This window comes from Ictalurus furcatus, chromosome 28 (assembly GCF_023375685.1).
Source record: "Ictalurus furcatus strain D&B chromosome 28, Billie_1.0, whole genome shotgun sequence".
Lineage (NCBI taxonomy): Eukaryota > Metazoa > Chordata > Actinopteri > Siluriformes > Ictaluridae > Ictalurus > Ictalurus furcatus.
Window position 1 is genome coordinate 9862001 of NC_071282.1, and position 27805 is coordinate 9889805.

At 40.4% G+C, this 27805-nt stretch overlaps 1 protein-coding gene across 3 annotated transcripts; it reads right to left on the reverse strand.

The window, feature by feature from the left end:
* Positions 1 to 3218: 3218 nt before the first annotated feature.
* ptpa (protein phosphatase 2 phosphatase activator) lies at positions 3219 to 27474 on the reverse strand. Of its 3 annotated transcripts, none has more exons than XM_053617906.1 (10): positions 27406 to 27472; positions 24442 to 24551; positions 24097 to 24183; positions 23835 to 23960; positions 22848 to 22965; positions 21975 to 22074; positions 20209 to 20333; positions 11846 to 11946; positions 7159 to 7266; positions 3219 to 3828 (listed from the first exon to the last, which is right to left on the reverse strand). In XM_053617906.1, exons 1-10 carry the CDS (start codon positions 27428 to 27430, stop codon positions 3754 to 3756), a joined length of 975 nt encoding a protein of 324 aa, XP_053473881.1. In that variant the 5' UTR covers positions 27431 to 27472; the 3' UTR covers positions 3219 to 3753. The 3 variants fall into 3 exon arrangements, with proteins under 3 accessions (XP_053473881.1, XP_053473882.1, XP_053473883.1); XM_053617907.1 differs by lacking the exon at positions 27406 to 27472 and adding an exon at positions 26100 to 26458; XM_053617908.1 differs by lacking the exons at positions 3219 to 3828; positions 7159 to 7266; positions 11846 to 11946 and adding an exon at positions 11980 to 13049 and having other exon boundaries at positions 27406 to 27474.
* Positions 27475 to 27805: the final 331 nt, after the last annotated feature.

Consider the following 27805-nt stretch of genomic DNA (forward strand, 5'->3'; position numbering starts at 1 on the left):
TCACTCGTGCACATTTGCCGCACGACTGTGTGCCAACACAGAACACAGCAGAACTAAACCCATGTGTGCATCCTGCATTCTGACTTTTTGTTCCTGCACCTTATTGCATTATTGCTGTACTCCCAAACCGGTGCTCTGCTGGGCGCTGCTGTGCAAAAAAGAAAGGGGGGAAAGAAGAAAAAAAAACTCTTGCAAAAGTGTGTTATCTCTGTCCTGTGCCACACGGTGGTGTTCTTCAAAATCGATGAATGGAGGCATTAGAGCGCCTATGGAGCAGCACCTCGGGCTGACCTCGGATCCGCCACCCCCCCTCCCCCTCCCCCATCTCCTCCCTCCCTTCCATCCTCCCTCCGTTCCTCTCCTCCTCCTCCTCCTTCAGTCACCAGCTGAAAGCTTCTCGACTGATTCCTTTCAATTTGAGACACTGCAGCAGGTCCGACGCATCAGCTTCGACCTGTCCGACATCTCCGTGTGGCCGTGCACTTCGATTATCGACCTGTTGTTATAACTTATGGTTACAGGTAATGCGAGATGTTAAAGAAAGCCGCAGGAACGCACGCAAAACTGTAACCGAGCCACGTTTTATTATTATTATTATTATTATTATTATTATTATTATTATTATTATTGCACGGGATGGATGCGCTTGATACCGGGCTAAATTAATGCAAAAGTGAATTAGTCTATAATGAGAAATGGCTTTATTATTATTTTTATTTATTTCTTTTTTAAATCCATTTTGATTTTGGTTTGTCCGGCTGATTATAATTAGAGTATAGACCATCCAGTCTTCAACATGCACAAATGCATTCGATGCATCTGAAGGTTTTTGTAGAGGATCTTTTTTTTAAAAAAAATATATATATATAAAACCGTCTTGCATTAGTGGTGCCGTTCAGCCGTGTATGGCGAGCTCCTCCGTGTGGCCAAACTGGGTACTGCTTCTTCTGAGGTCGGTTGAATGGATATAGGAAATGGCGTTAGGATTATTTATTATTTTTTTTTTATTATTTTATTTAAAATATATTATTATATAATAAGGACCACGTTGTAGGCTGGATTTTTTTTTTATATGAGTTTTTTAAAAATCACAGCACGCGCCGGTTTCACTGGTCAGTGAGATAAACCACTGCGCATCCTCGGTGCTTAAAAAAGGCTATAGTGGTTTAAAATGTCAGCTCAGTGTGTTTCCGTTTCACCCATCAAACGCTCATCTTGTGAATTTGCGCTCAGCTTGAAGGATCTAATGTCCTTATGCACAAGCAGTCCAGGCTTATCTTATCGCCTGCGCGCGCGCGCTGATCTCTGTGCCATGAATACAATAGACCGCGGGGGAGGTGTGAGGAGGGGGAGGGAGGGGAGGAGGGGTGAGGGGGGGGGATGAATCGGCGAAATTCAAAGCGTTTGCCTTCATCTAAATTACTCAGCAAGCCGAGCAAAAGTTCTCAGTGGGGAGGTGGGAGAGTATCGTCTCAAACACTGACTGCGCGCATGTTCAATACACACTGAGCACCAAAAGTAAAATGAGTGACCATGAGGAGTCGGCACATGAGTCGACACCCGAGTCGACTCGGTACATTCTGGACAAATCCAGACAAGTGAAACAAAGTAAAGATAAGTGCTCGTCTTTATAAGGAAGATAGTGATAGTGTGTAGTGGCTTTTAATCGTTTATATATATAAAAAAAATAATAATAATAATAATAAAAAAGCATGAGTATCTTTATTGTGTTTTGAAGACTAAAAATAAAACCACTTATTTAAGGTTTAAAGTTGTTTGAGTTGTTTAAAGCTTGATTTCTCGACAATATTGCAAAAGTGGAAATTTTATCAGTGGAAATAATTCAGTTCTGACACAAACAAATTCTTAGTATTGATACATTTAGTTAACACTAGATATAATCCTATTAAGTTCTTATTGGTAATTGGTGAATGTTTATAGACCGATAACCTAGTACAAAATGAATGTTTATTAGGTGAAATTAAAATATTTCAGGTTTGGTCTGTAGTAGTGAAATTTTTATTTATAAGAATAACTCCATTTTGACTAGTAAAAGCTCGGTTCTGCTGGTCAGACATGTATTCAGAAACAAGGAAAAGCTTTTCGACTATGGAGAAAGGAGATGTCAGTACTCTGACTAATAATTAATCAGATGTTAATTCTTAATTACATATATATATATATATAGAGAGAGAGAGAGAGAGAGAGAGAGAGAGCCACTCTGATTCGGATCCAACCTAAAAGACTGGAGGAAACTTCTTTCTTTTGTTAGAATTGATTTTATTATATTTATTTACATATGTAAGTGATTTTTGTTGAACGAGTTTAACTGTGAAGTGTTTCAGCTTTTTTAACAGCTTAGCAGTTTTTCAAGAAAACATCGGATGGGTGTGGGTATCAGCTGAAACTCAAGGTCTCAGTATTGGTATCGGAAAAGAAAACGTGGCATCGTGCCATCTCTATTTATTAGTAATATTTTCCCCCCAAATATTGACTAATTAATACCTACTAGTAAACCTCTAGCTTAAAAAGCATTACAGCTTATCACGTAGGAACTGAGTATCTGAGATCAGTAAAAATAATTCACAGCTAATCCAGCTCGTCAGACATGTACGAGTGTATGCAGTTACAGTTTTATCATTTACTGCTACAAACAGTAGACTATATAGGAAATATTTACAAGGAATACTTGACAGTGTATTTCTCTTAGTTCTGTAGTTGTGTACTGTAGTGTGATTACATTACGGCATTATGTTTTGTTACAACTTGCTAAGCATACACTCAGAAAAGTCAGAACTTTTAAGGGTTTTTCGGTCATCCCTCTGTGAGAAGGTTCTACGCAGAACATTACCTAGTATTGACTGTTTACTTTGAGAGTGTTGCAGGTAGAACTGTTTTAGAAGCAAACGAATCTTTAATTATTATCCAGCAAAGCCATGAAGAACCCTTAAGAGTAGGAGGGTTGTATTTCATTGATGTCGTCGGCTGCGAGGTTCAGTGCACTACGTTATGTGCTCAGCCAGAAATTTTGCTCTAAAATGGAGAAACCCAATAATGAAATGCGAATGAAGCACCTTGTGTGAAGCAAATCCTTTGCTATACTGAACGGCAATAAATTTTCTTTCACTACGCCTTTGTATCAAGTGTTGGATGAAATACTGTCTTACTCGCTGTGTGGACTTATCTAACCTTAGCAAGAACTGAACATTACTAACATGCAAGACTAAAACGGCTGACGGTTTATTAATCCTACAGAGACAAAATGACAAAAATTTACATGTGCAGCACATACAGGCCACACGAGTAACTGTCTTTTTCCAAACACACACACAAATCATCAATTTGTCAAGGACCATTACAGTCTAAATGGAAAAAATAAAATAAAATAAAAAGACCCACTGCATGTTTTCTAGTACAGCAAATAAAAACCAAGACTTATCAGTTCAGGCAAATTTTACTTTTCATATATATACATATTCATAAATAAATATGAATTAGATACTAATTATGGTACCGTGGCCTAGAGTTATTCCTACACGGAGACAGAAATTTATCCTCTTGTGAATGCTATAATTTAGGAGAAAGCAGCCATGTTGAATTGCTGTTAGAACTACGGTTTTGATTGTAGTCATGTTTATTCGTTTAAGAAGTGGATAAACATTTGAACTCTGGATGGTGGCTGGGCGATTTGGGTGGGTCGTTGAATTGGGTGAGAATCGTTAGTGCTCTCAGACTGGTTCTTCCCGCGGTCATTCACGGTTTCACAGGCTGGATGGAGAGCAGGCTGCCAAACTTGAAGTGCTGGATGACGGGAAACTTCTCTAGACACTTGAGAGAGAGGAGAGTGAGAGTGAGAGAGAGAGAAAGAGAGAGGGGTCAATGCTTGGCTTTATTATATTAAACAATCTGTTCATATTGAAGTAGCCAGGCGTCAACTCTGATGAGAATACACATTGGAAAAAAAACTCCAACGAGAACATTTTGCATATAGCTGGAAGGGGATAAAGTGGGGAAGAAATTCAGTTTCAGATTTTTATATCAAGCCAATACTTTGGGAAGGCGGAGCTCAAGTGAGGGATGGAACTTGTGAATACTATCTGACTGCCAGTAAGCATATGGTACAATGGATGTAAGCCAGGATAGCTCAAAAACAATAAATAAGACACTAGTTAAGCATGTATCTATGTGAACAGATTACATGTAGTAAAAACAAACACTGAGGCTCATTTATCAATCTTTAAGTGTGTAAACAGTTTCATAGGCCAAAATTCTGGCTGGATTTGCAAACATTTTGGTAATATGGTAACATCAGCTGTAATTTCCCCGTGTGTCCACGGCGCAGCTTACTTACATGTAGCGACATAAGAAAATCTCAATGCGATCTCTCAGAGAGCTGGAAAAAACGATAAAATGATAAACTGTGCAACAGCACCTCCTAACGTGGCTTGCACTGAATATTCCAGTAATGCAGCTCAGCCACTGCAGCGTGTCAACCGCTTCGTTTATGGTTGCTTTCTTTCAAACCAGGATGTAGATATTAAATGTATGAATTTACCCCTGATGAGCGACCAGAGGCGACGATGGCAAGGAAAAACTCCCTGAGACGATATGAGGAAGAAACCTTCAGAGGAACCAGACTCAAAAGGAAACCCATCCTCATCTGGGTGACACCGGATAGTGCGATTATAAATAAATCCCTTCTATAAATGTGCTAATACTACGTGGTCATATAGTGCAATTGTGTAAGCAGGAACATTCATTACAGTTTTTACATGAAGTCTGTTTTGTTGAACTTCTCCACTGTTCACTGATGGAGAATTGAGTACAAAACTGTTTGTGGTAATTGCAGTCCTAAAGCTATCACAGCAATTGTACTCCTAGCCTTCATAGCATAACTGTTCATATGAATTGAGGTCCAAAGCCATCTTTATGGTTTTTAAGTGGTACTATATATTTTATATTAATTATATATATCAAATAAACTAGTTAAACTCGGCAGCGTAACCCGTATAGAAAACCGCAGTAACCCATCTACAATTTGAAACCAATCACTCGAGGTTTACATTAGATTAGTGAGTCTCTTCATATATAAGTTGACACAAACTCAGGAGCTCTCGCAGCACACCACAGCGTTTCCAAACCGTGAATGATTTACGGATAAATCTGTTCAGATCCGGTTGGATAATTGCAAGGCAGAACTGGTTCTGTTAAGCGTCCATTTTGAGATGTTACTTCTCTGGACGGTAACGGAACACGGACAACAGGAAATGCGGGTGGTTTTAGAGGGGAAGTCCATGGGCGCGGTGGTGTTTAGACCTGTTTTTGCCTCGACTCACTACCAAGCTTTCCAGATGTGTATTCTCGTTAGAAAAGAAGTCTGGCACTACGAGGCTAATGCTGAGGAAAATACCTTTAAACCATCAGAGAACTACAGACAGCAAGACTTCACCGACTAAATAGTTTGACCTAAAATTACATTTACGCACTTTCCCATCAAACGTAGTCGATCAGCAAAGACATGTTTGTTGCCCAAGGTTTATAAGACTAATGCAGCTACAGTACAATAGCTACAGGTTTAGCAGTGGTAACGATGAGTTTGGACAAAAGGACATCGGTATCACTACAGGCAAGCATTAGACTCGGATATAAGGTGAACGTTAGGACTGATTACAGCACGTCCAAATTCTAAGTGTGTAATTTAGACGTGTAGTCACGTGATTAGCCTTGTAGCTCCGGTGTAAAAGTAAACATTGACTACATTTGGGCTGACAGGAAAACCTTTTTTTATTTTATTTTATTTTATTTTTTTATTAGTCACCCTCTCAAAGTATGGAGGTCTAAAAGTGTACAAGCGTGCATCTCTCTGCTAATATGGTCAGTGCGTGTGCTGCAGGAAATGACGCAGTACTACACAGCTCCCCATTCAGGAAATTTAAAACGCTGCTCACACGCATGTCCTGTTCGTGCCGTTGCTATGTTGGCCTTGACGGTCACCTGTGATTAAAGCGCATGGGAATGTGTTTACTTCCTGTTTTAGCAGGAAACGACTTTGACTATCCTTGGGTTCGTAGTTATGTTTCGTGCGTTCTGTGTGGATACAATGGTACAGTGCACAGACAGAGAGAGAGAGAGAGAGAGAGAGAGAGAGAGAGAGAGAGAGAGAGAGGGGCTTTACACACACAGGCTTTTCTTAAGAGTGTGTGTTACAAGGTTATAACACGCATCCATTTCTTAAGACATAAAAATGTATGTACGTGGTCTGGGAGAAGCGGGAAAACATCACCAATGTACACAAAAGATCATTATCGGTTAATAACTACTATTTGGGGGCTTTATTTATTTTTACAAAATCTGTTTAATTGTTTCTTAATCAGAGTGCCAAGTTTTTTAATTGTAGTAGGAGTCAGCTACATAAGGCACTCTCACGACTACAGAGCTTAAGGAGCAGAAGAGAAAATGTGAGGTTTGTGTGTGTGCGCGCGCGTGTGTGATGGGGGTTGGGAGGTTCGCAGACACACCGGCCCCTCGGCCCAGCACTCTGCTTAAGGGAGGGGAACAGCCTGCTCTCTTAACACAGGATGTGGCTCTGGAAGAGGGGGTGGGGCCTTCTGGTTCTCACACACACACACACACACACACACACACAGACACACTCTTACACTTAACCCTTTCTCATCAGGAACTAAATGTGCTTTCCAATGTGCCTTGTTCTGGTTCCACTAAAAGATAAACAGTCACTATAACAAATTTAGAATAAAGGAATATAAAAATAAGGAAATGTAGAGCAGCTATTACTACTTTTTCTCTCCACCCAGAATACAACTTCCCAGAAGTGATGCTGGGATTTCCCCAGGAAAGAGGAACTCAAGTCCAACTGCTGGTAAACATGCCACATAGACATTAGAGATCAGATTACGGGGATATAACCGAGAGCAGAAGCATCGTGAAGCGTTTTTGCATAATATAGCGTAGTGGTGTAAATGTAGGTGCTTTTAAATGCTGTCCATTGCATGCTGTGAGGAAGTATATAATAGTATGAAAAAAAATAATAAGTTAAACCATGATATGGGTATATGTGACATCCAGATTATTTAAATAAATAAATAAATAAATAAAATTTAAAACAACAACAACAAAAAATATCACAAGGAAACCTACTTCAGCCTTGTACATTCGTATAAGGCCTTGGTTGACTTTGGACCAGGAGGGAACGGCGCTGATGTTCCAAAGCTGGTTCGAGTGCTCGGCAAACGGTCCCGTTTTCATCTGGAGAAAATAAGAAAGGAGAAAGATACATTAAAAACACTCTAGCGCTTTCTGGACACATTTCACTCTTCAAAGACTATTCAGTGCTACGATAACTCACATACGCACTCTTTAAAACCATGGTGAGCAGAAAAGCATTTCAGAATGAGCAACACGTCAACACTTTAGGTTGGACGGACTAAAATGGCAGAAAACCATTGGCACAAGGATTCAGACTCGCTGAACATTAGAAAAACGTTACTGTGGATAAAGGAGTTCTTAATAAAATTAAGATATTGCCTCCTTGTGAACTGGTTAAGAAAATGACTTATTATACAAACACATGACGCATTACTACGGCAATACTGCATTACTGACACGCTGATATTCAGTCTCCTGAATTGTATTTCTTCCTCTTTAGCGTTTTCTAGGCCTGTCAAATTCCTTTATCACCTGAATTCCAATTACTTAAAAAAAAAAAAAAAAAAAAAGTTAGCTGAACATTTGCTAGTTAAAGGTTCAGAATTATATTCGGTTATTATGTCCTCCTCAAAGTACGGGATGTAGGGTGGATTTTGCTGGACAATGATACTATAATTTTCTATTTTCTGGTTTTTACATATTAAAAATATTTCTTTCCTCACAGTCACACTCTCATATTTCTCATTCTCACAGCAAGGAAGTCACAAAATCGCACAATGAGGCTGCTTCAAAAGCCTATGAAAAAAGGGAAAGGCAAAAGGCTGCCAAAAAAAAAAAAACATATCAAAATAATAATAATGCTGCAACACACACAAGCAGTGATTATGGGTAAAATAAATCTGCATGGTAAATATGACCCTCAGTCACCCGAATGACTCAGAATAAAACTACTTACTTTAAAAAAAAAAAAAAAGAAAGAAAGAAAGAAAGAAAAAAAAAGAAAAACTGAGCCTTGACCAGAGAAAGAGGAAGAAGTAAAAAAGAGAAGGAGTGTGTAGTCATTACTGATAATGAAAGCCCTGCCATGTAAGTACAGTACTTCTGCTGCGTTTCACTGCACATTCAAGACAAGAACTAGAACCAACTGAACTCAAGGTTTTCTGCCATTTTTTAAAAATCATCATCTTACATTTCCCATCAATTTAACAGACAACTGGAAGGATCATAATGTTGTCAGTCTCGCCAACTGCATATAACCGTGAGCATCACCACCACCACCCCCTCGGTTTTAAAACACCATCTGTGTCACTGACCGCTGGCTGCCCTGACGCAATCACCACAGAGGGGGAGTCACCGACAGAAACACTTATTTATTTGCTGGTAAAAGATATATAGAGGAGTGGTGTTTTTTGGTCATTTTCACAGCAGCTCAAATACTCAACAAAATAGCTGAATCTAATCAATTCTGGTGTGTTTGTGCCCGCAACAATACATAAGGTTTTTTTTGGTGTTCTATAACATAGACTGTGTTTAGTGTCTCTCTCTCGCTCGTGTCTTTGTTTTCACTCCGTGTAAATTCAGGGAGATGAAGTGTTGAAAAAGTTAATTGAAATAAAATTATAAAATGAGTTAAAATGGCTTCAAGCACACATTTCAGTGTTTATGTGCATATACAAGTTTATATATCATATACAGGGGGGCAGTGGTAATGACAGGGGTGGACAATCTTATCCGGAAAGGGCCGGTGTGGGTGAGGGTTTTCATTCCAACCAAGCAGAAGCCACACCTGAGTCTATTGAAAGCCAAGATCAATTGATTAAACAGGTGGAATCAGGTGTGGCTTCTGCTGGGTTGGAATGAAAACCTGCACCCACACGGCCCTTTGTGGATAAGATTGCCCACACCCTGGGTTAGCATGTTTGTCTCGCACCTCCAGGGCTGGGGGTTCGATTCCCTCCTCCACCTTGTGTGCATGGAGTTTGCATGTTTGCCCCATGCCTCGAGGGTTTCCTCTGGGTAATCCAGTTTCCTCCCCTAGTCCAAAGACATGTGTTGTAGGCTGATTGGCATTTCAAAATGGTCCTTAGTGTGTGAAGGGGTGTGCGAGTGTGTGCGCACGATTGCGCAATCATCCAGGGTGTCCCCTGGGAAAGGCTCCAGACTCCCCCACAACCATGTTTATTAAAAGCGGTACAAAAAAATGGACGGATGGATGGATATCATATACAGTGTTATACGATTATTATAAACATGCTATATGCTTATGTATAGTGAGAAAGCACCGACATGAAGCCCCAGGCTCTAATGAATGAGTGAGACGTCCTGGCCAGAAATAAAAAAACTTGAACCGGACAATAATTAAAGATAATGGCAGCTAATTTTCGTTGTTTAGTGTGGAACTTTGGGTCAGACTTACACTCAACTATTTTTTTTGTTAAAACAGTCAAATATCGTATTATTATTTTTTTTAATCGCTAGAATTGGTCTAAGTTCAAAATGGATCCTGTAATGTGAGAATGAATTCTGTTTACTTGTGCTCATTTGTGCCAGAGAATTATTGTTTGTGCTACAACTTTAGAGACATGAAATGTTTGTCCAGGCTGAGAACTAAAACTATATTACAGTGCTTATTGAACATCAGTTGCTCATCGCTGATTGTACACACTGTGAGACTACTACAAGGAAAACTAATTCCACTTCTCTAGTCTGTTCTCTGTTGAGCCTAGTGGAAACGTTTTAATGTGAAGTTACTTAACAAAGTCACTTGAATAATCCAGCTTCCTTTGTGTGAGTTTTCAGTGCTCGCATACTTGTATTAATGCCGTACAACAGACAGCGAATGTAACATTCTCATGATAAAATTAAACACGAATAAAAGCAGATTCATTTAGGCTCATATTTCCTCTTACTACAAACATCCTTACGTGATGTTCAATAAACTCCTTTCTTTGCCTATTGTATTTAGTAATTCGAGCTGTAACGTGAGGATTAGGAGAGCTTCGGTACCAGTAGTAATATTACTTGTGGCTGTAGGCTTGTTCAAGAGGTAGCAGTGGAGAAGGGCTGATGTAGGGCTTCCGTGCCCTAAGGAAAGACAAGCTCGTGAATGGGAGTGCTGTGTGGCTTTACAGAACACACACACACACTTTCCCAGACTGCCTTGCGAAGCTGGACTTTCCAGTGGGGCCCAGCAGAGCTGGAGGGAAAGGCGGAGGAGTAGGATGAGGAAGAGGGGGAGGGGCTCAGGGACTCAGTGATTCACAGCAGCATGTGGGGAAGGAAATGACTCACGCGAGCCGAGTGCTCCACACATAACCTCCCTGAGAGACAGAGAGATAGAGGGAGAGGGAGAGAGACCAAGAAAGAGAGAGACACTCTGTGTGTGTGTGTGTGTGTGTGTGTTAAACGAGCATGTGTGAGTAACGTGCATGTCACGTGTGTGTCAGGGAGCTCGGCCAAGTTTCTCGGTCTCTTAAGACTACGGCGCATGACGTGCCCAAACATGCACTTACAGAACACAGAGGGAGAGGGAGAGAGCTAGAGCATGTGTGTGTGTGTGTGTGTGTGTGTGTGTGTGTGTGTGTGAGATGTGTGTGTTATATTGTGCTGTAAATCCCCCCCCCACCCCCCCACACACACCCTTTACTCTCCTTTCTGCATTCTGGGAAGTTGAGTCATTCTGTGACCACAGCTGCAGCATCCTCTCCTCTTCACACACTCGCTCAGAGTTAAACGAACACATGTGCAGCCACACCGTTAAAGGAATAATTCAGTGAAAGAAAAACTTATTTTAAAAACCCCCACAGTTTTCTCTTTAACCAAATGAAGTGAGATAGAAATAGTGGAAGTCTAGCTCGCTCGTTTCTGCAACGAGATCTTCGTGTACTTGACACGGCGTGGCTTAGAGTAGGCTATAAATGTGAACGCAATCTTACCAGACCGCCGAAAACAACTTTTTCTTCGAGATCATTTCACAAATAAATGAAAACAAATGAAACAAAATCGTCTGCCTTCACAACACAATGTCTTGGTGGAGGTGGAGTTGGACCAGACAATAAATGGATAATTGTAGAATTCTGAACTTCAATTAAATTTATTTAAATAATATGACATTATGTAACTTGTATACATTTATTGAAAAGGGTTTTGGTTGAGAAAGACTTAGATTACTAGATTACACGCCAGGGCAAGACTAAAGAAGCAAACGTTCACACCAGTCCTCTGGATTATTTACATTCGGACCAAGTGGAAAACTGTCAAATTCCACCAAACTATTCCTTTATTGTAGATTTAATGGGCGTTCAACACAGCCAATTTAGACAACAGACAGAAGCGGTACATTTCTCTGAAGTCAATCAACTAAATAAAAAGGAGTTGCTGACGATAGCGGGTCTATTCAGTCAGTTAAGCTGAGGAAGCAGATATGCCTCAGCCTGGTCTGAAATTCTTCTGGCGATGTAAAAATCCACTGCCTTCTCAATAGGTTCTTGGAAAATACTGTCTCATGCTGAATCCCATAATTCCCTCTAAACTCTTTCCTTTTCCTCCTCCCAGTAAAACCTCCTCCCTCTGTGGTCTCGGGGTTTTATTTAGAACAGGCTCTTCTGAAGGAAGACATCACCAGAGAGGGGGGGGGGGGGAGAGAGAGAGAGAGAGAGAGAGATACACACACACACACCTCATTGATGAATTTGATGCACTCCATAAACATGTAGTCCTGATGGTGCTCGTTCACCACCTTCTCCTCCACAAAATGCCGCGGCTCCACAGTGGGGTGATCTGCGATGGAGACAGAACACACACGCGCATACACACATACGCGCACACACACACACACACACACACACACACACACACACACACACACTCAGAGTCACCAGCAGATGGCTACCTTACGCTCCTAAATATTTACTGCCGGTAACAAAGTCTGCCTCGCTTCTAAATAAAGTTAAGCTCGGATCCGGGAAGTGGAAAACAAGATCCTGTAATAGTGTTCAAATCAACAAGTGGGGTTTTTTTTTTTTTGGTTGATGAAACCAACTGGATTTTTACAGTTCCTATCGGAGCTGGGCGATGCTGTATCATATAACATCAAAACAGTATGTTTAAGAAGTGTTTGAATTAAACAGATTAGCTTGAAGAAACACTCGAGTACTCAATTCACCACTGACAAGAATCTCACATCTCTCATCACATATAAAATAAATTAATTAGTAAAAACACCACAACAAATGTTTGAAATTCCCTTATAACGAGGTCTAAGGCCTAGTTCACCAGTTTTTAAAAGAAAGCTGTCTGACCTAGTACTTTGGGAAACACGACTCATGTTCACACTGCCCCACCTGACACAAGCAAACTTTTCTTCTTTTAAAATGTTTTTTTTTTTTTTTTTTTTTTTTATAAACGTACTGGTCAGACCGGTTTAAAAATCAAAATTACAATAAAAACTGTACTATTACCAGTGTCTCTACATGTCGTTCTTCGCTTGAAAAGATGAAGAGTGAAATGAAAGCGGTTGCTGAGAGACAGAGCTTACTTACATTTATTCAGAGAACTCGTGCAAAGCTTTCAAAATTTTGCTTGCTTTGCCCCCAAGTAGTTTCACCAACTCAGAGAAAGACATCTTAGGCTAGGCTACGTGGTATGCCAAGACCATTATTAGGTCGTACATTATGAACTAATGTTATATAATGTTATATAAGTTCATAATATAAGTTCATAATGTACGACCTAATAATGGTCTTAACTTACCACGTATATGTGTGTGTATTAGGGATGTTACGAGAACCGATACCATACCAAAACTCTTATAACGTGACGGTACTTGTTTTTCTGCAGTAGCGTAGGTACCAGTGTTAATGAAGGTGGCAATTCTTCCGGACCTGATGGGGGCAGCAAATACACGTAAGTGTTTTAGTCGGTCCACAAGTGGTGAGGAAGAAGAACAACAACAACTACAAGCACACAGGAAAAACTACAGAAGTTTAGCTCCACCGCGACTCGTTGACAGGAAAAGTGGTATGGAATATGGAAATACTTCTCATTCGAGGCGGATGACAACAAACATATAATGGTGCAAACGATGCTATCGTTCATTTCAAACAAAACAAGGAAACACCTGGAATTTGGCAAAGCACCTGAAAGACGGTCCTATATTATATTTGTTTGAGGCAGCTGGCATTGTGGCCGTGAAACCAGCTAACGTTATGCTCCATGTAAAGTTAGCGATAGCCTGTTATTTGTTAACAACGCTAACGCATTGCAATGTTATAAACTACCTCCTAATGGACCACCATGCATCGCCATTCAGCCCATGTCCTGTCAGCTAAATGTAGCCTCACGTCACTAATAATTATTCAAATGTTCATGCTTTTAATAAATCTTTGGCCTGCCACCATATCAGTGAATTTAAACTAATGCTTGCATTCAGAGTATAAGGGGGGTGTGTGTGTGTGTGTGTGTGTGTGCGTGCGAGTGCTCGTTTAGGAGTGCACCTCCACTGTAGCCTCCACTCATTCTCAGACAGTATTTGATAACTAAAATATCCCCCTCTCTCTCTCGCTCTCTTTTCTTGCAAGTATTAGCCAGAGGAGAATATCCTCCAGGAGAGTTTTTAATCTTTTAAAAAATATATATTTTTTTAATGTTATATATATATATATATATATATATAAATTATATATGTAATTATTATACCACACTGTGGTATCGACTTTGGTATCGAGTACTTTTGGTGTTATCGGTACAGACTACTAGATTTTTGGTATCTTGACATCCCTAGGGTGGGTATATATATATATATATATATATATATATATATATATATATATATATATATATATAAAAAAATGTGTATACACAGACACACACACAAGTTCAGTAGTCAGGGCACTGATTGGGGAGTCAGCTGTTTTAAGGGCTGTATCGATTGCAAAATCCTTCCAGTACATTCGAACGTTCGCTCCTATAAAAAAAATAATAATAAAATAAAAATTAAAAATAAAATAAAATTCCCACAATGTACCAGAGAGCATCGATGCTCACTATGTTCCCTTACTGGAAATGACATCATATTGAAGCCTCTCAACTCAAAATAAATAACTAAATAAATTAATAAATAAAACTAATGGCGGACGAACTCTCAACTGACTTCGTCTACAAATGTAAGCAGCCTGTTATCGTTGTTGTAGCTCTCAGATGATTTCTTAATTTAGCGATTTTTAACTTTATTTAAAATTCTATATACGGTTTGTTTGAGTCTAATGACTTAAGTGTTTAATGATTTAAAAAAAATTATTATTATTATTATTTTTTTAAATCCACTAACTATGCCACGATCCTGCTTATAACCATGATAGAAACGCATGTGATTAAGCGAACACATTTATATGACGTATAAAATGTAAATATTAGAAAGTTTTTCATTTTTGGTGACATTTTACAGCGCGAGTACAAAGCCATGTCACCGGAAATTGAGTTATCAGTGTCCCAATGTGTAGTGAGCCAGGGTCCTTACCAGTGCCCGAACTCGTGTAGACGAGACACTGATTCCTGACCAAGGGAGCTGATTGAGACGCACCCTCTGCAGATGACGCAGATAGAGAACAGGTTAAAAGAATACTGGAGTACTCCTTAATACTGACGGTGTCTCGTATGGTCATATAAACCCATCCGCACAACTCTACTATGACTAAAATGTCTACTAGGAAGTTAAAAGGTTCCCCGACAAGAGGCTCGGGTAATTCCGTCCTTTACAGTTGATTTGATGAGATATTAAAAGCTCACTTTATATTTGCCTAGCTATGCCATGATGTCATACGGTGTTAGAAATACATGCATGTTCCAGTAACGTATTCTGTACACAGTAGTGGATATGATGGGCATGGAAACTATTGGAAGCTGCTGGAAACTCATTCATCCCATGTTAAATAATAGCTTTCTCAATGCCAGAGGCTGAACTCAGAGGACGCCGTCAATTTAAAAAAAAAAAAAAAATTTAATAGACGTCACCATCTAAATACGGCTTAAGAAGCACTGAGAACTAACAAAGCTAAGACCAAAGCTAATAAACTACCATGCTGTGTATGACGCTCAAGAGGTACACACCAAATGGTGTGTTAAAATAGTCAAGGATAAAAATTTTGGTCGCATGTGCTCATGAAATTTAATCTGTGCGACTTCAAAGTATATTTGGGAGCATTTGTGCGAGTGAAAATTGTTGTAGTGCGACCGGTTTTCACTCATTACTGCACAGTATGTGCCTGCTGTGAGCTGATACACTGACCGGTCCACCGTTCTATCCAGCATTACATAACCAATTAAACTTCATCTTTACATTCCTAACTTTAATGCAGAGTTTAGATTGGTTACTGTTAGCTGCCAATCACTCCCTTTCACTGGGCTTCGGTGTCATGTGACCCGGAGCGAACTAGCGCGCTGAAGAGAGAGAGAATGAAAAGAACACGGAGATTTCTTTTGTAAGCGACTTAAAGTTACAGATAATGTAAAGCCTGTTTCACACTGCACGCTGCAGCAGAGCAGAGCGTTTTTGGGGTTTTTTTGACGTGCATGTTAACGAATAAGTGCTATTAGGAGTGGTGTGTGAGCAGCAGTGAAGCGGGAGTCTATTTTTGCTGCGCTGCTCATGCTGAATTAAAGCACCAGTACACGGTCGAAACACTTAAATGAAGATGAGTTGACACAAAAAGTATATCTATATATAGCAGAGGAGAAAAAAAAACATTTATAGATTAGTATGTTTTACAGTTAATATACACTAACCATGAATTTGAAGTGTGTAATTTTTGGCTTGGGGGTACATCAATAATATTGATCGATTGCTAAAACTTGTCAGAACTGTTTTCTGTTGTAATGCTGCTACCCATTTCTTCAAGATGTGTTGATCAGACTCGATATCAAGCTAAAATCCAAAATGCTCTCTCAGAGATTTTACAAGATACGTTGGCATTCTTGACAAAAATAATAATAATAATAATAATAATAATAATAATAATAATAATAATAATAATAGGTGTGGAGTTTGTCACACAGGAATTTTAAATGTGTTCCACCCAATTATGTAAATGCTATATTACGTAATGATCACGTTAACAAAACTCCTCAAAAGCCCACTTACAGTTGCAATCAGAATTATTCAACCTCCATTGCAAATCAGGTTTATTTTCAGAAGTTACAGACTTTCAGCTGTTTGCAATGAACAAATCAAACGAAAGGAAATGAAATAGTTTGAATGCTTCAAGTGGTTTCTCCCAATTCAACTGAAAATACAACTTATAATGATTTCTCCAGTTTCAAAATGATACAACCCCCTGAATAGAACTCACAACAGCATAAATATACAAAACAGGTATTATCTCAAGCACACATGATGCAACTAATCAAGGGCTTCATTAGTTGCACCAGGTGTGCTTGAGCTGGAACACATGAAAAACCTGAACTGGCTAGGGGTAGAAAATGTACGAAATACCTGAACTGGCTAGGGGCAAAAAATTCATGAAATAACTGGATGGGGCAGAAAAAGGAAGCCATCAATGGCTGCAACCAGATTTCTGAGAAGGCAGGTTGTGAAAAACCCTCGAGTGACTGCAAAAGACCTGCAGCAAGACTTGGTGGCAACAGGCACTGAGGTTTCAGTGAGAACAGTAAGGTGTGTACTAAACGCAGAAGGTTTCCATGCCAGAACTCCAAGACGTACACCATTAATGACCAAAAAGCACAGGAAAAGTCGGCTCAAAATCATATCAATAAGCCACAGAAGTTTTGGGATTCTGTTCTCTGGAGCAATGAAACAAAACTGGAACTTTTTGGCATGATGGATCAGTGGTATGTCTAGAGGAAGAAGAATGAAGAAAGAACACCTTGTCCACAGTCAAGCATGGTGGTGGCTCAGTGATGCTCTGGGGCTGCTTTGCATCCTCTGGCACTGGAAACCTGCAGCGTGTGGAAGGTAAAATGGATTCATTGAACTAACAGGAAATCCTAGGAGAAAACATCATGCCATCTGTGAGGAAACTGATGCTTGGGCATCACTGGACCTTCCAACAGGACAAGGATCACAAACATACCTCAAATTCCACCAAGGCTTGGTTGCAGAAGAAGTCCTGGAAGATTCTACAGGGCCATCACAGTCACCTGACTTGAACCCCATAGAAAATCTCTGGTGGGATTTGAAGAAGGCGGTTGCAGCACGCAAACCCAAGAATATTACTGAACTAGAGGCCATTGCTCATGAGGAATGGACTAAGATTCCTCAGGACTGCCTCCAGAAGTTATGCATCTCGTTCACAGCAGATCATAACAGCAAAAGGGTGTTTATAAGGGTGTTCCCTTACTATCCACGGTCTAAGCATTCGAGAGTACAAAGACTCTACCACTCAGTGGTGGATCTGATGCTCGTGAAGTCCACTGGAAAGCCACAACGCTACTCCATGGAGCTGGGCCACAGGATCAAGCTGCGTCTGTGGGAGACGCTCAACCGTTCCTCCTTGATGGAGGAGGAGCAGTTACATGATAGTGAGCAGATACATTAAACTGAGAAATTCAGCACACCAACCCTGAAAAGCTTTGCTCCTTACTTCAACTTGGACACCAGTCAAGAGCCCAAGCCTGAACAGCCAGAGAGGAAGCGGAAGAAGACGTAAATGAAGGCAGAAGAGGAAAAACTGCTTTATTCTGGTCTGGATCCCGGTGGGTCCAGAGTCAATCCTGGGAATGCTGGGTGTGAGGCAGGGACACATCCTGGATAGGAAGCCAGACCTTTGCAGGGCACCATGCACACACACATTCACACCTCGTGGGTATTTACGAACAAGTTTTTGGACAGTGGGAGGAAACTGGAGGATGTGGAGGAAACCTATGCAGACATGGGGAGAACAGGTGAAACTCTACACAGAAAGAAATTCGAGCTCAGGGTTGAACTAGGAACCAGTGCGGTCACCTCTGTCTGAAAAACTTGTCCCTAATTTGCCCCTAGGTGTGAATTAGTGTATAAATGTACATGTCTGTTGACCTGCATCCACCAGGACCTCAATCAGGATAAAGTTCTTACTGAAGATGAATGAAGGAATATCACTCTTATTACGCCACCAATAATACCTCATGATACAATGCATTGCTCAGACTGAGTAATTTTATTATTGCCATACTGATAAATATTAGATTTTACACCACCCAACTACGGTAATATCACGACCAGCACTGGGCTTCTTGGTCCAGTTGGGAAAAAAACTAATATTTTGTCCCAGGCGTTGGACATTTACAGTGTATTTCAGGCACTTGATTGACACATAATAGTCAATCAGTAGTAAGTGAAATATTTTAAGCTCACGGTTGCCAGATATCACCAGAAAAGTCAACTCCAATTTTCATGTTTTGATTTAATTCCCTAAAATATTGAACTGATCTGAAAAACCTAATAAAATGTAAAGACAGAAAATGTGCTAAGTTATAAATAAATTATTTAATATAAAAAATAGATATTATAATAAGTTCATAAAATATAAATAAAATGATAAATGAAATGTTTAATTACTATGGGTTGCATTTAATATCAATTTGACATTAAGCTTAGTTCGGTATTTCCATAGAAGGCTATTAGCCTTTTTCCTAATATGGATCATTTTTGTGTTAGTCTACTTTTAATTAGGACTCTTTAAGATATTTAAAAATAAATATTTTATGCTTGTTTATTTATCAATTAACCAACAGTATCTCATTGCTATTATTTTAATTCAATTAACAGTGACCATGAGCAGAGAGCTTACATTTAACTGTTTATGACAGACCTCCTGATTAAAGCTTAAACAAAAAAAGATTGGTATCTGGATCTGTATCGGCTGTAAAAATCCTGATCAGAGCATCAGTAATGAACACCATTAAACTAAAGCGCTTTGCATCTGACGGGTAAATGAACTCACTCAATCACATCCTATTTGAGATTATTCAGATATATACACAATATACACAGAGCGGTTCGAGAACTGACTCCAGTCCACATCCATGACAGTGGAAATGTCTAATAGTGTAGCTTTAAATATATTTAAGAGGAGCAGACTTCAAACACTGAACATTGATGTTTATTGTATTTGTTTACAAGGTGGAACAGGTTAATGTTTTATTTTTGCATACAGTCTGTAAAATTAACTGAAAATATTAAATTTAGTTTATCAGAAGGTAAATTAATTTGTCATGGCTGGCACTATGTTCCTAAATTCTGTCACAATTGACAAGGTCAAGTTTTCTCATGCCTTCTTGAGCGTTATATTGCGGCTCATTAACGTTACCATCTCTAAAAAAAAACACTAAACTTTTGCTCCTAAATTTTTGTAATTAACAGCACAAGTGCTCCTAAAAAACATTACCACAGAGCCCTGATAGTACTTGTGAATTTGTGATTTTTAATCACACAATATGCTCCAAGTTCCTAGTCAAAAGAACACCGTCGCTAGGCAACTGGATAACACTGAAGCCGAGCATGAGCTAGCTAACGATTAGGACACATGATCCTGGCTAAGCACAGGTAATGCTAAAGCTCAGTGGCGGCGAGAACAGCACAACTGTCAAGAACGTCTACATTTTCCTCAGATGCCTCAGTGTACTTATAAGAAGAGACAGCATATGACTAACATCGCAGTGTTTATACTTAGCATAAATGGCTAACTGATGGTTAATTCTGTGGGCAGCACCATATTTACAAATATCAGCATGAGTCACAACTTGTTTAATTATGAGTAATCGGTTCATTTGCACAGTGGTGACTAGCAGAAGAGTTGACTCTTCATGCTGAGTCTTTCTTGTGAAGACACTCGGATCACATTAGCAGGAATACACACCGACGGTGGACATGCTAATGAATGACTTGCAGCCAGAGCAGGATGCATTCGAATATATTACTGAGCACGCTGACTAAAAATGCACATGCGCATGTGTTTTCATTTACATTTATGTTCAGTGAATGAGGAGGTCACATGGGCCTCACAAAAGAGCAGAAGCCACAACGGCGGTGTACGCAGAAACAGTTACCTATGAGCTGGGAACTGCCCCATATGAAGGGCAGGAACTGAAAGTCGTCGAGCCCCCACACGCCCTGACTCCCTGCCGGCTCCATGCGGTACGTCTTCTGCAGCTTCCGCATCACACGCAGATACCTGGACCAATCACAGCACACAGGTCAATATGCAAAGGAACACAACATGTTGGATTTGTCCTTCCTGCCAACACAAACGCTCAGAACATTTACTGTGTTAACGATGGCTAAGCACCAAGCAAAAGCGTAAAAACAGAATGCACTTTAGGGGATTCTGCATTCTCGATTATAAAAATATATGTATATTTCCATATTAGAAACTTTAAAAAAAAAATTATTTGAAACACCACTCTGAAACACATTAAACATGTTTATACTGAAATATTTGTGCGGTGTTTACTCATTATTATTCCTGCGAGAAATTAGTGGTTATGTGCCGCACTGATGACACAGGGGGACACTGCTTGCGCAGTTATAATGGAAAGTAATGGGAGAGAGAGAAAAAAATTAAATAAATAATGTAAGTCAATCTCAAACATAAGGGCTACTGGTCAAATTTCTCCTAAAACCAAAAGAGCAAGAGCTTCTTTTCTCACTCACTATATTCCAGCACCATTCGAAGTCATATTAATGAGAAATCCAGGGAAGAAGTGGTCAAAACAAACTGATATAAACGCAGAACTCATTGACATTTATGGCATTTGGGAGACGCCCTTATCCAGAGCGACTTACATTTATCTCATTTATACAACTGAGCAGTTGAGGGTTAAGGGTCTTGTACAAGGGCCCAGCAGTGGTAGCTCGGCAGTGCTGGAGCTTGAACTCCTGACCTTCTGATCAGTAACCCAGAGCCTTTAACCCCTGAGCAGCTGCCATAGGCTCAAGGGAGTGGCTGAACTCAAGGGTCCAGAACGCGATGTAGCTATACGACGCGGTTGTGCCGAGTTACGGCGGAGATTCTGCTCAGCTAGCTAGCAATCTACAAGACGACGAGCTTGATGGTGTTGATGGTGGTATTAGCATGAATGTTGAAGCTTGGGAAGCTGATCTGTTCGAGTTTACAGTTAGGAGCTGAGAGAGCTGGACAGAATAAAGGACTAAAAACGGTCCATACAGATGATTTTGACGTGGTTTTTTCATAATTTGCGATGCAATTTGAGTTTTTTTGTGCTTTTTTTTGCAGAAAACTACTTTGTGGAAAACTACTAATTGGCAGAATCGAGACCAATGAGACCTTTTAGCTGTACTCATGTTTGACGCACGTGAATCGAAGAGGGCTTTGGCTAAACGCGTGTCGTGATGACATCACATGACGCGTCTCGGCCCAAATCCGTAGAAAATCTGCGGTAATTCAGAAAAATTGCAAGCGCCTCCGAATACTGCGGTGTTTGCTCAATTTTGCGTTCATTTCTGTGGTCGGAAAAGTCGCAAAATCCTGGAAGGACTGACTAAAGTGCTGCTGCATCGCACTCTCTGATGACGCGAGAGACAAATCTTGCTGGTGCTAATAATCAACAGGGAGTCGGATGGCATTATGGGTATCTTGGGAAACCATTAACCGATATGAAAATAGATCAGCATGTCGGTGAAAGAAGTTCAACCTAAAAAAAGATTTTTACTTAGAATTTCATCATCTTGGATGCCGTTAAAAATCTCGTTATAAAATATTAACATGCAAGTCGCTCGGGGTGGATTTCTCATTCAGGACTGATATTTGCTGTGGACAGTGAAGGCGAAAACATCTTTCGGTGTTGCTGCTGACCTGTCAAAGACTTTGAAAATGATGGCCAGCTGGTCCTCCACTCGCAGAGCTCCTACTTTACAAAGGCAGCAGAGGAATGCTGCAAAGGCAGCTTCATGACCTGCAAAAACACACACGCACACACACACCCTTTAGCCTACATACTATGTACAGCCAAAATGTCACATTTTATTAAAAAAAGAGCCTTAAGACACTAAAGACAACGTTGGACTATCGACATATCTGATTTGACGTCTCGCAGTTGATTACGGAGCTGCTGTGAAGCTCTGTGCTGTTTTTACTTCAACAGTGCCCTCTAGTGGAAGTGTCTACAGAATAAAGCGCATCCACACACTGGAGTAAACACCCAGCCTGCTCAATAACCGTTCTTACACAAGCATGCATGACTAAGAACGGTTTCGTAAAAATGCATGTGGATATTTTAAACATTTAAGAAACTAAGAGTCGAAGCTTAGAGCATGTATTTTTAAATGGATATTTCTTCCGATTGGTGTGGCAGAACTCATCTACACTGCGACCGACAGCAATAATTAATAACGCTTGATAACGCTTGATGATTGATAAATGAATAAAGCCTCCCCCCCTCCTCCTCACAGTTGCTAGAACTCAAAACAACTCCCAATCAACACCTACGAGAGTGAGTGGAGTGATAGGGTGTAGTCTAACACACTCCTCCAGCATCAAAACACACACAAGTCAGAATATCATTTGGAAGAATCGGGTTCCAGACATGTGGAACCGGTGTCCTCGCAGCCTGTAACACACCGCATGCTCTTTTACCTTTAATACGTCACCCGTGTGTACTACAGAGCACACTGTGCAGCATAAAGCTCTTCTACTAGAACACACACACACACACACACACACACACACCTGTGCCATAATCAATCCTTGTAGAGTTGCCTACAGCTTCCTTCAGGTACAAAGCGACCTCTGGAGCGGCAGCACCGAGCTCTTCAGGAAGAACAGCAGACACCAGAGTCTCAGCTTCCTGCACATACACACACAGTAAATTATCACTGTATATCTTTACATTTTCACAATAAACACAAACAACGTCCACTAGACAGTGTTATGGCACGGTGCAGTAACAAGTCTGTGATTAACAAATTTGCTGAGTGAGCTGTTTTCATTCCCGAGTCGGAGACAGAAACATCACGGGCTATCGACAGTTTAAATGTAACCATCCTTCCGGTACATGATTTCATTTGTTGTTGTTTTTTTGTGATTGTTGTGGACAAAAATACTTTATTTTGCTGCAGCCTATTTTCTAAAATTTGTGGAGTACATTGTGCTTTTGTTTTTTTTTGCAAAAAACTACTTGAACCTGTTCTGCACGCTCTTTCTTAGCGACCTTTGCTAGTAAACGAGACCTTTTAGCTGTACTCATGTTCGACGCACGTGACTCGAAAAGGGCATTGGCTAAACGCGCGTCGCGATGATGTCACATGACGCGCCTCGGCCCAAACCTGCGGTAGTTTTGAAAAATCGCAAGCTGCCCCGGATATCGGACCAGTCATCACTCGCGAAAAAAGGCTAGAACTGCTTTCGCTGTACTCGTCAATAGCACTCTCATCAAGTACAGAGGAAAACCTGGAAATCTTGTTTAGCAAATGAAACTTAATCGGACCTTGAAAAACTCCTCCATTTTTTGCTTTAAGAGTTTAACACTAGCGGCAAGTCGAGTGGGAAATGATGTCGCTGAGAGGCAGGGAGAACGGCTCTGGCTTTCACTAGTACTGGACACACGGGGGTCGACCAGTAATTATAATCCAGCACGGTGTAGCACAGAGAGTCCTAAAGTGGCCAGGTTACTTCCAAAAAAAAAAAAAGTCATAAAACACACAGCATTGCCTGCACCTGCTCCAGTTTGGAGTACCAAGTTCGGTAAGCCTTGTTGCCAAAGCGTGACGGCTGGTCCACTGGTGGTGTCTCATCTATCCAGCGATCCAAAGTCCCCAAAAGAGACATCAACTTTTCTACTGTCTGAAATGCACAGAGAGGAGGATAAGAAAAAAAGAAACAACAACATTATTATTAGAGCGGGGAGCAAGAAAGGACACGTGAGAACTGTCCTCCGTGCACAGTGAGACAAAGGTGTGATCAATGATTTGGGCGGTACCTCTGAAACAGGATAATCACATGTGAGCTTCTTCCCCTTCACCCCCTCATTCAGAGTCAGAATGAATCCAATGTAGTCTGCATACGCCTGCACACAGAAATAACGCTCGGTTCCACTCCTGCTTTTTTCGCTGCAAATCATCTATGATTTTTCCTCTGATCCCTTTTCTGTCTTATGTTTATCTCTACAGTTTTGCAGTAACGGAAGCTTCTAGCTGCCAGCTTAGCATTGTGCAATCTCTTCCATCACCTGTTAGTGACGTTACCTTTGAAGCTCCCAGCACAAAACTAACGGCACAAACCGTCTCATGCAATGGACTGATAAACGTGAATGAGATTGACGCACCTGAGATCTCTTCCATTTGCCCATATCAGACACCATGCTAATCTCCTTCCTGGGCACCGTGAAGGTGAAGCTGGCCGGTAGGAGAGGCCCGTCATCTTCAGGAGAGGCGCCTGAGACAGCAGCAAAACAAAAAATCTACAGTTAGAGAGCCGTGCATGGGTCACACTCAGAGAAAGCAAGCGTGTAAAAAGGAAAAAGACCAACACATGCAGACATAACTGTTACTCTGTTTGGATGACCTAAGCAGTGGATTCGGTTCAGGAACTTCACTAAAGTAATCCAGAAGCACGCAAATCAGATAATGTATTCGAGCAGCTCACCCAGATTAGCACAGCTAGGCCAGACCCACATGTAAGGTCTAGTGTAAAGTTGAAGAAGTGGAAGGACGTCAATAGTTTTGACGGTTTTTGATGCAGCAGCTCAGTGCTTAGCATGTTAAATCAGTCCCTGCAGGAATTCGTGATGTTGCGAGCGTGGAAATAAACGCGAAATCGAAGAAAACTCCGCGATATTCGGAGGATTTCGCGATTTTTCAAAATCACCACAGATTTGCCACAGGTTTGGGCCGAGACACGTGATGTAACATCATCACCATGCATGTTCACCCAAAGCCCTCTTCGGTTCACGCACACGAGTACAGCTAAAAGGCCTCGTTTAGCAGCAAACATCATTGCGAAAGACCACGCAAAACTATTTCGTGCAATTGCGATTTTGCCAATTCAAGTAGTTCTTACTATTACATCAAACTGAAGTTTCCAGCAGCTCTTAAAGACCTTATTCATCACAGCTGTGTGCGCCGGGAATGCACAAACAAACCAGAACACGTCCAACAAAACAAGCAGCGATTTAAGCGCAACGAGTCGGCTTATTTACACGTCATATCCTTATATACGCCTCGTTTACACGAAACACGCCAGCAGCAAGCCAATAAGAAGAAAGAATTCAGCAGACTACAGTTACACAAGAGCCACGGAAAGACGTCAACAGAGAGGGGACATAAATGTGAACGAGAGCGACTTAGACGTAGAGCCTGTAGAGCACCAGGTAGAAAACTGGAGCGAGCCACGCCCACACATAGATATGCGAACTCTAATTACAGCTAGTATCCATTTCAGAATATACTGAGGTGTTTTCCAATACATCAGGTTCAGCTGAAGTCATGAATTTATACACCTCCAGGATTTTTTTTGCAACTTATTATACAAGTACACAAATCTAGCAGTGAAAATTTTTTAATGCCATATATATATATATATATATATTTTTTTTTTTTTTTTTACTTTACGCATAGAGCTTTCAGGTTTTAGAATCTGACGATTTTGACCGAACTGCATAGAACTCTTCCGGTAAGCGTGTGAACATCACTGCCATTGCCAGATACACCGATCAGCCATAACATTAAAAACACCTGTGTAATATTGTGCAAATTCCCCTTCTTACAACCAAAACAGCTCATTCCTGAACATTTTTTGCAGTGTAGCAGGGCGCATTATCCTCCACTGCCGTTAGGGAATACCGTTGCCATGAAGGGGTGTACTCAGTCTGCAACACTGTTTAGGTAGGTGGTACGTGTCAAAATAACATCCACATGAATGCCAGGACCCAAGGTTTCAAAGCAGCACACTGCACAGAGCATCACACTGCCTCCACCAGCTTACCTTAATCCCATAGTGCCATCTCTTCCCCAGATAAGGGATACACACGCAGCCAGCCATCCACATGATGGAAAAGAAAACGTGATTAATCAGACCACGCCACCTTCTTCCATTGCTCCATGATCCAGCAAGCCTCGGGTGCCCATGACCCTGTCACCAGTTTACCAGTCGTCCTTTCTTGGACCACTTTTGGTAGGTATTAACCACTGCATACTGGGAACAACCCACAACACCTGCTGTTTTGAAGATGCTCTGATCCAGTCGTCTAACTTGTCAAAGTCACTCAGATCCTTACGCTTGCCCATTTTTCCTGCTTCCAACACATCAACTTCAAGAACTGACTGAACACTTGCTGCCTAATATATCTCACCCCTTGACAGGTACCACTGTAACAAGATAATTGATGTTCTTCACTTCACCCGTCAGTGGTTTTAATGTTATGGCTGTAGATTTGACTGAGTCAGGAGGTCATGATATGACAATAAACAGATTCTTTCTGCATCATCATCATCATCATTATTATTATTATTATTATTATTGTTATTATTATTATTATTATTATTATTATTATTTCTCCCCCTGTGGTCTACATTATGGCTCTTTAACTATGCTTTAAAACATCATGAAAAGCACGAAAATGTTTTTTTTTTCTTGACGGTTAATATAAAATATGACAAATATATTCGACGCTAATGACTTAACAGCGGTGTGACAAACAAGCACATTAGCTCATTTCAGCATCCTCCTGCTGAAACTGACATAAATAAAACAAAAAAACAGCTCAGATTAATTTTATTTCAGTATTTATAGTACAGCCTACCCAACATATATTCTGTGCAATATCATTAATAGCGTGGTTAACAAATGTAGCACTTTAAACCTCACGGTTAATAATGCGCTAACCCGCTACAAACCAGATACGTATCCATAAAAAACCCGCCTCCTGCGCTAGGATTGGCTAATAAGAGCCGCCTTCCTATGTTCCAATTGGCTAGTACTTCACAGCACTCTTGGATTGGACGAATGATTGCGAGTGTGAATTTACTATCCAATCCTAGTTCAAGAGGCGGAGATTCGTCGGAATACGGGTGGACGGAAAAACAACGCTAACTATATAAACTAGCTTGCTAGTTAGCGACACACACGATGAACTTGTATGAAGCGTAGTGATTAAAAATCCTTTTTTTAAACGAAGATAAACGCACACAACGAAACGTGTGTTGAATACTAATAGTTCAGTATACAAACGTAAATACCGACATTTAGAATAATCTTCATCAGGATGCAAGTGTTATTTCATTAAAATTACCTGCCTGCTTCTCAGTCTCCGCCATTTTTACTGAGGGCAATATTTGACAACATGACCTTTAAACTTTACCCTCCGTGTATCACGTAGTGAAGACGATGAATATTCGGCTTTTTTTTTTTTACTTAGCTTTTTTCCTTCACTTTTTGCTTTCTTTACATTTACTTAAAGCTATTTGTAAAAATGGATATAATGTCAGAATGTTGTATATTACCTGCATTTTTTTTTGTTTTACAACATAAGTAAAGATACATTTATCTACAAATACTACCTATGCGTCTATTATATTAGTACACTTTCCAGCGAATATGTAGGATATATGAGTTACTTTTTTTTAATTATTTTTTAAAAAGTTAATTATATAACTTTTGAGGCACTGGTTTATGGAAGCTAGTTCTGCTGA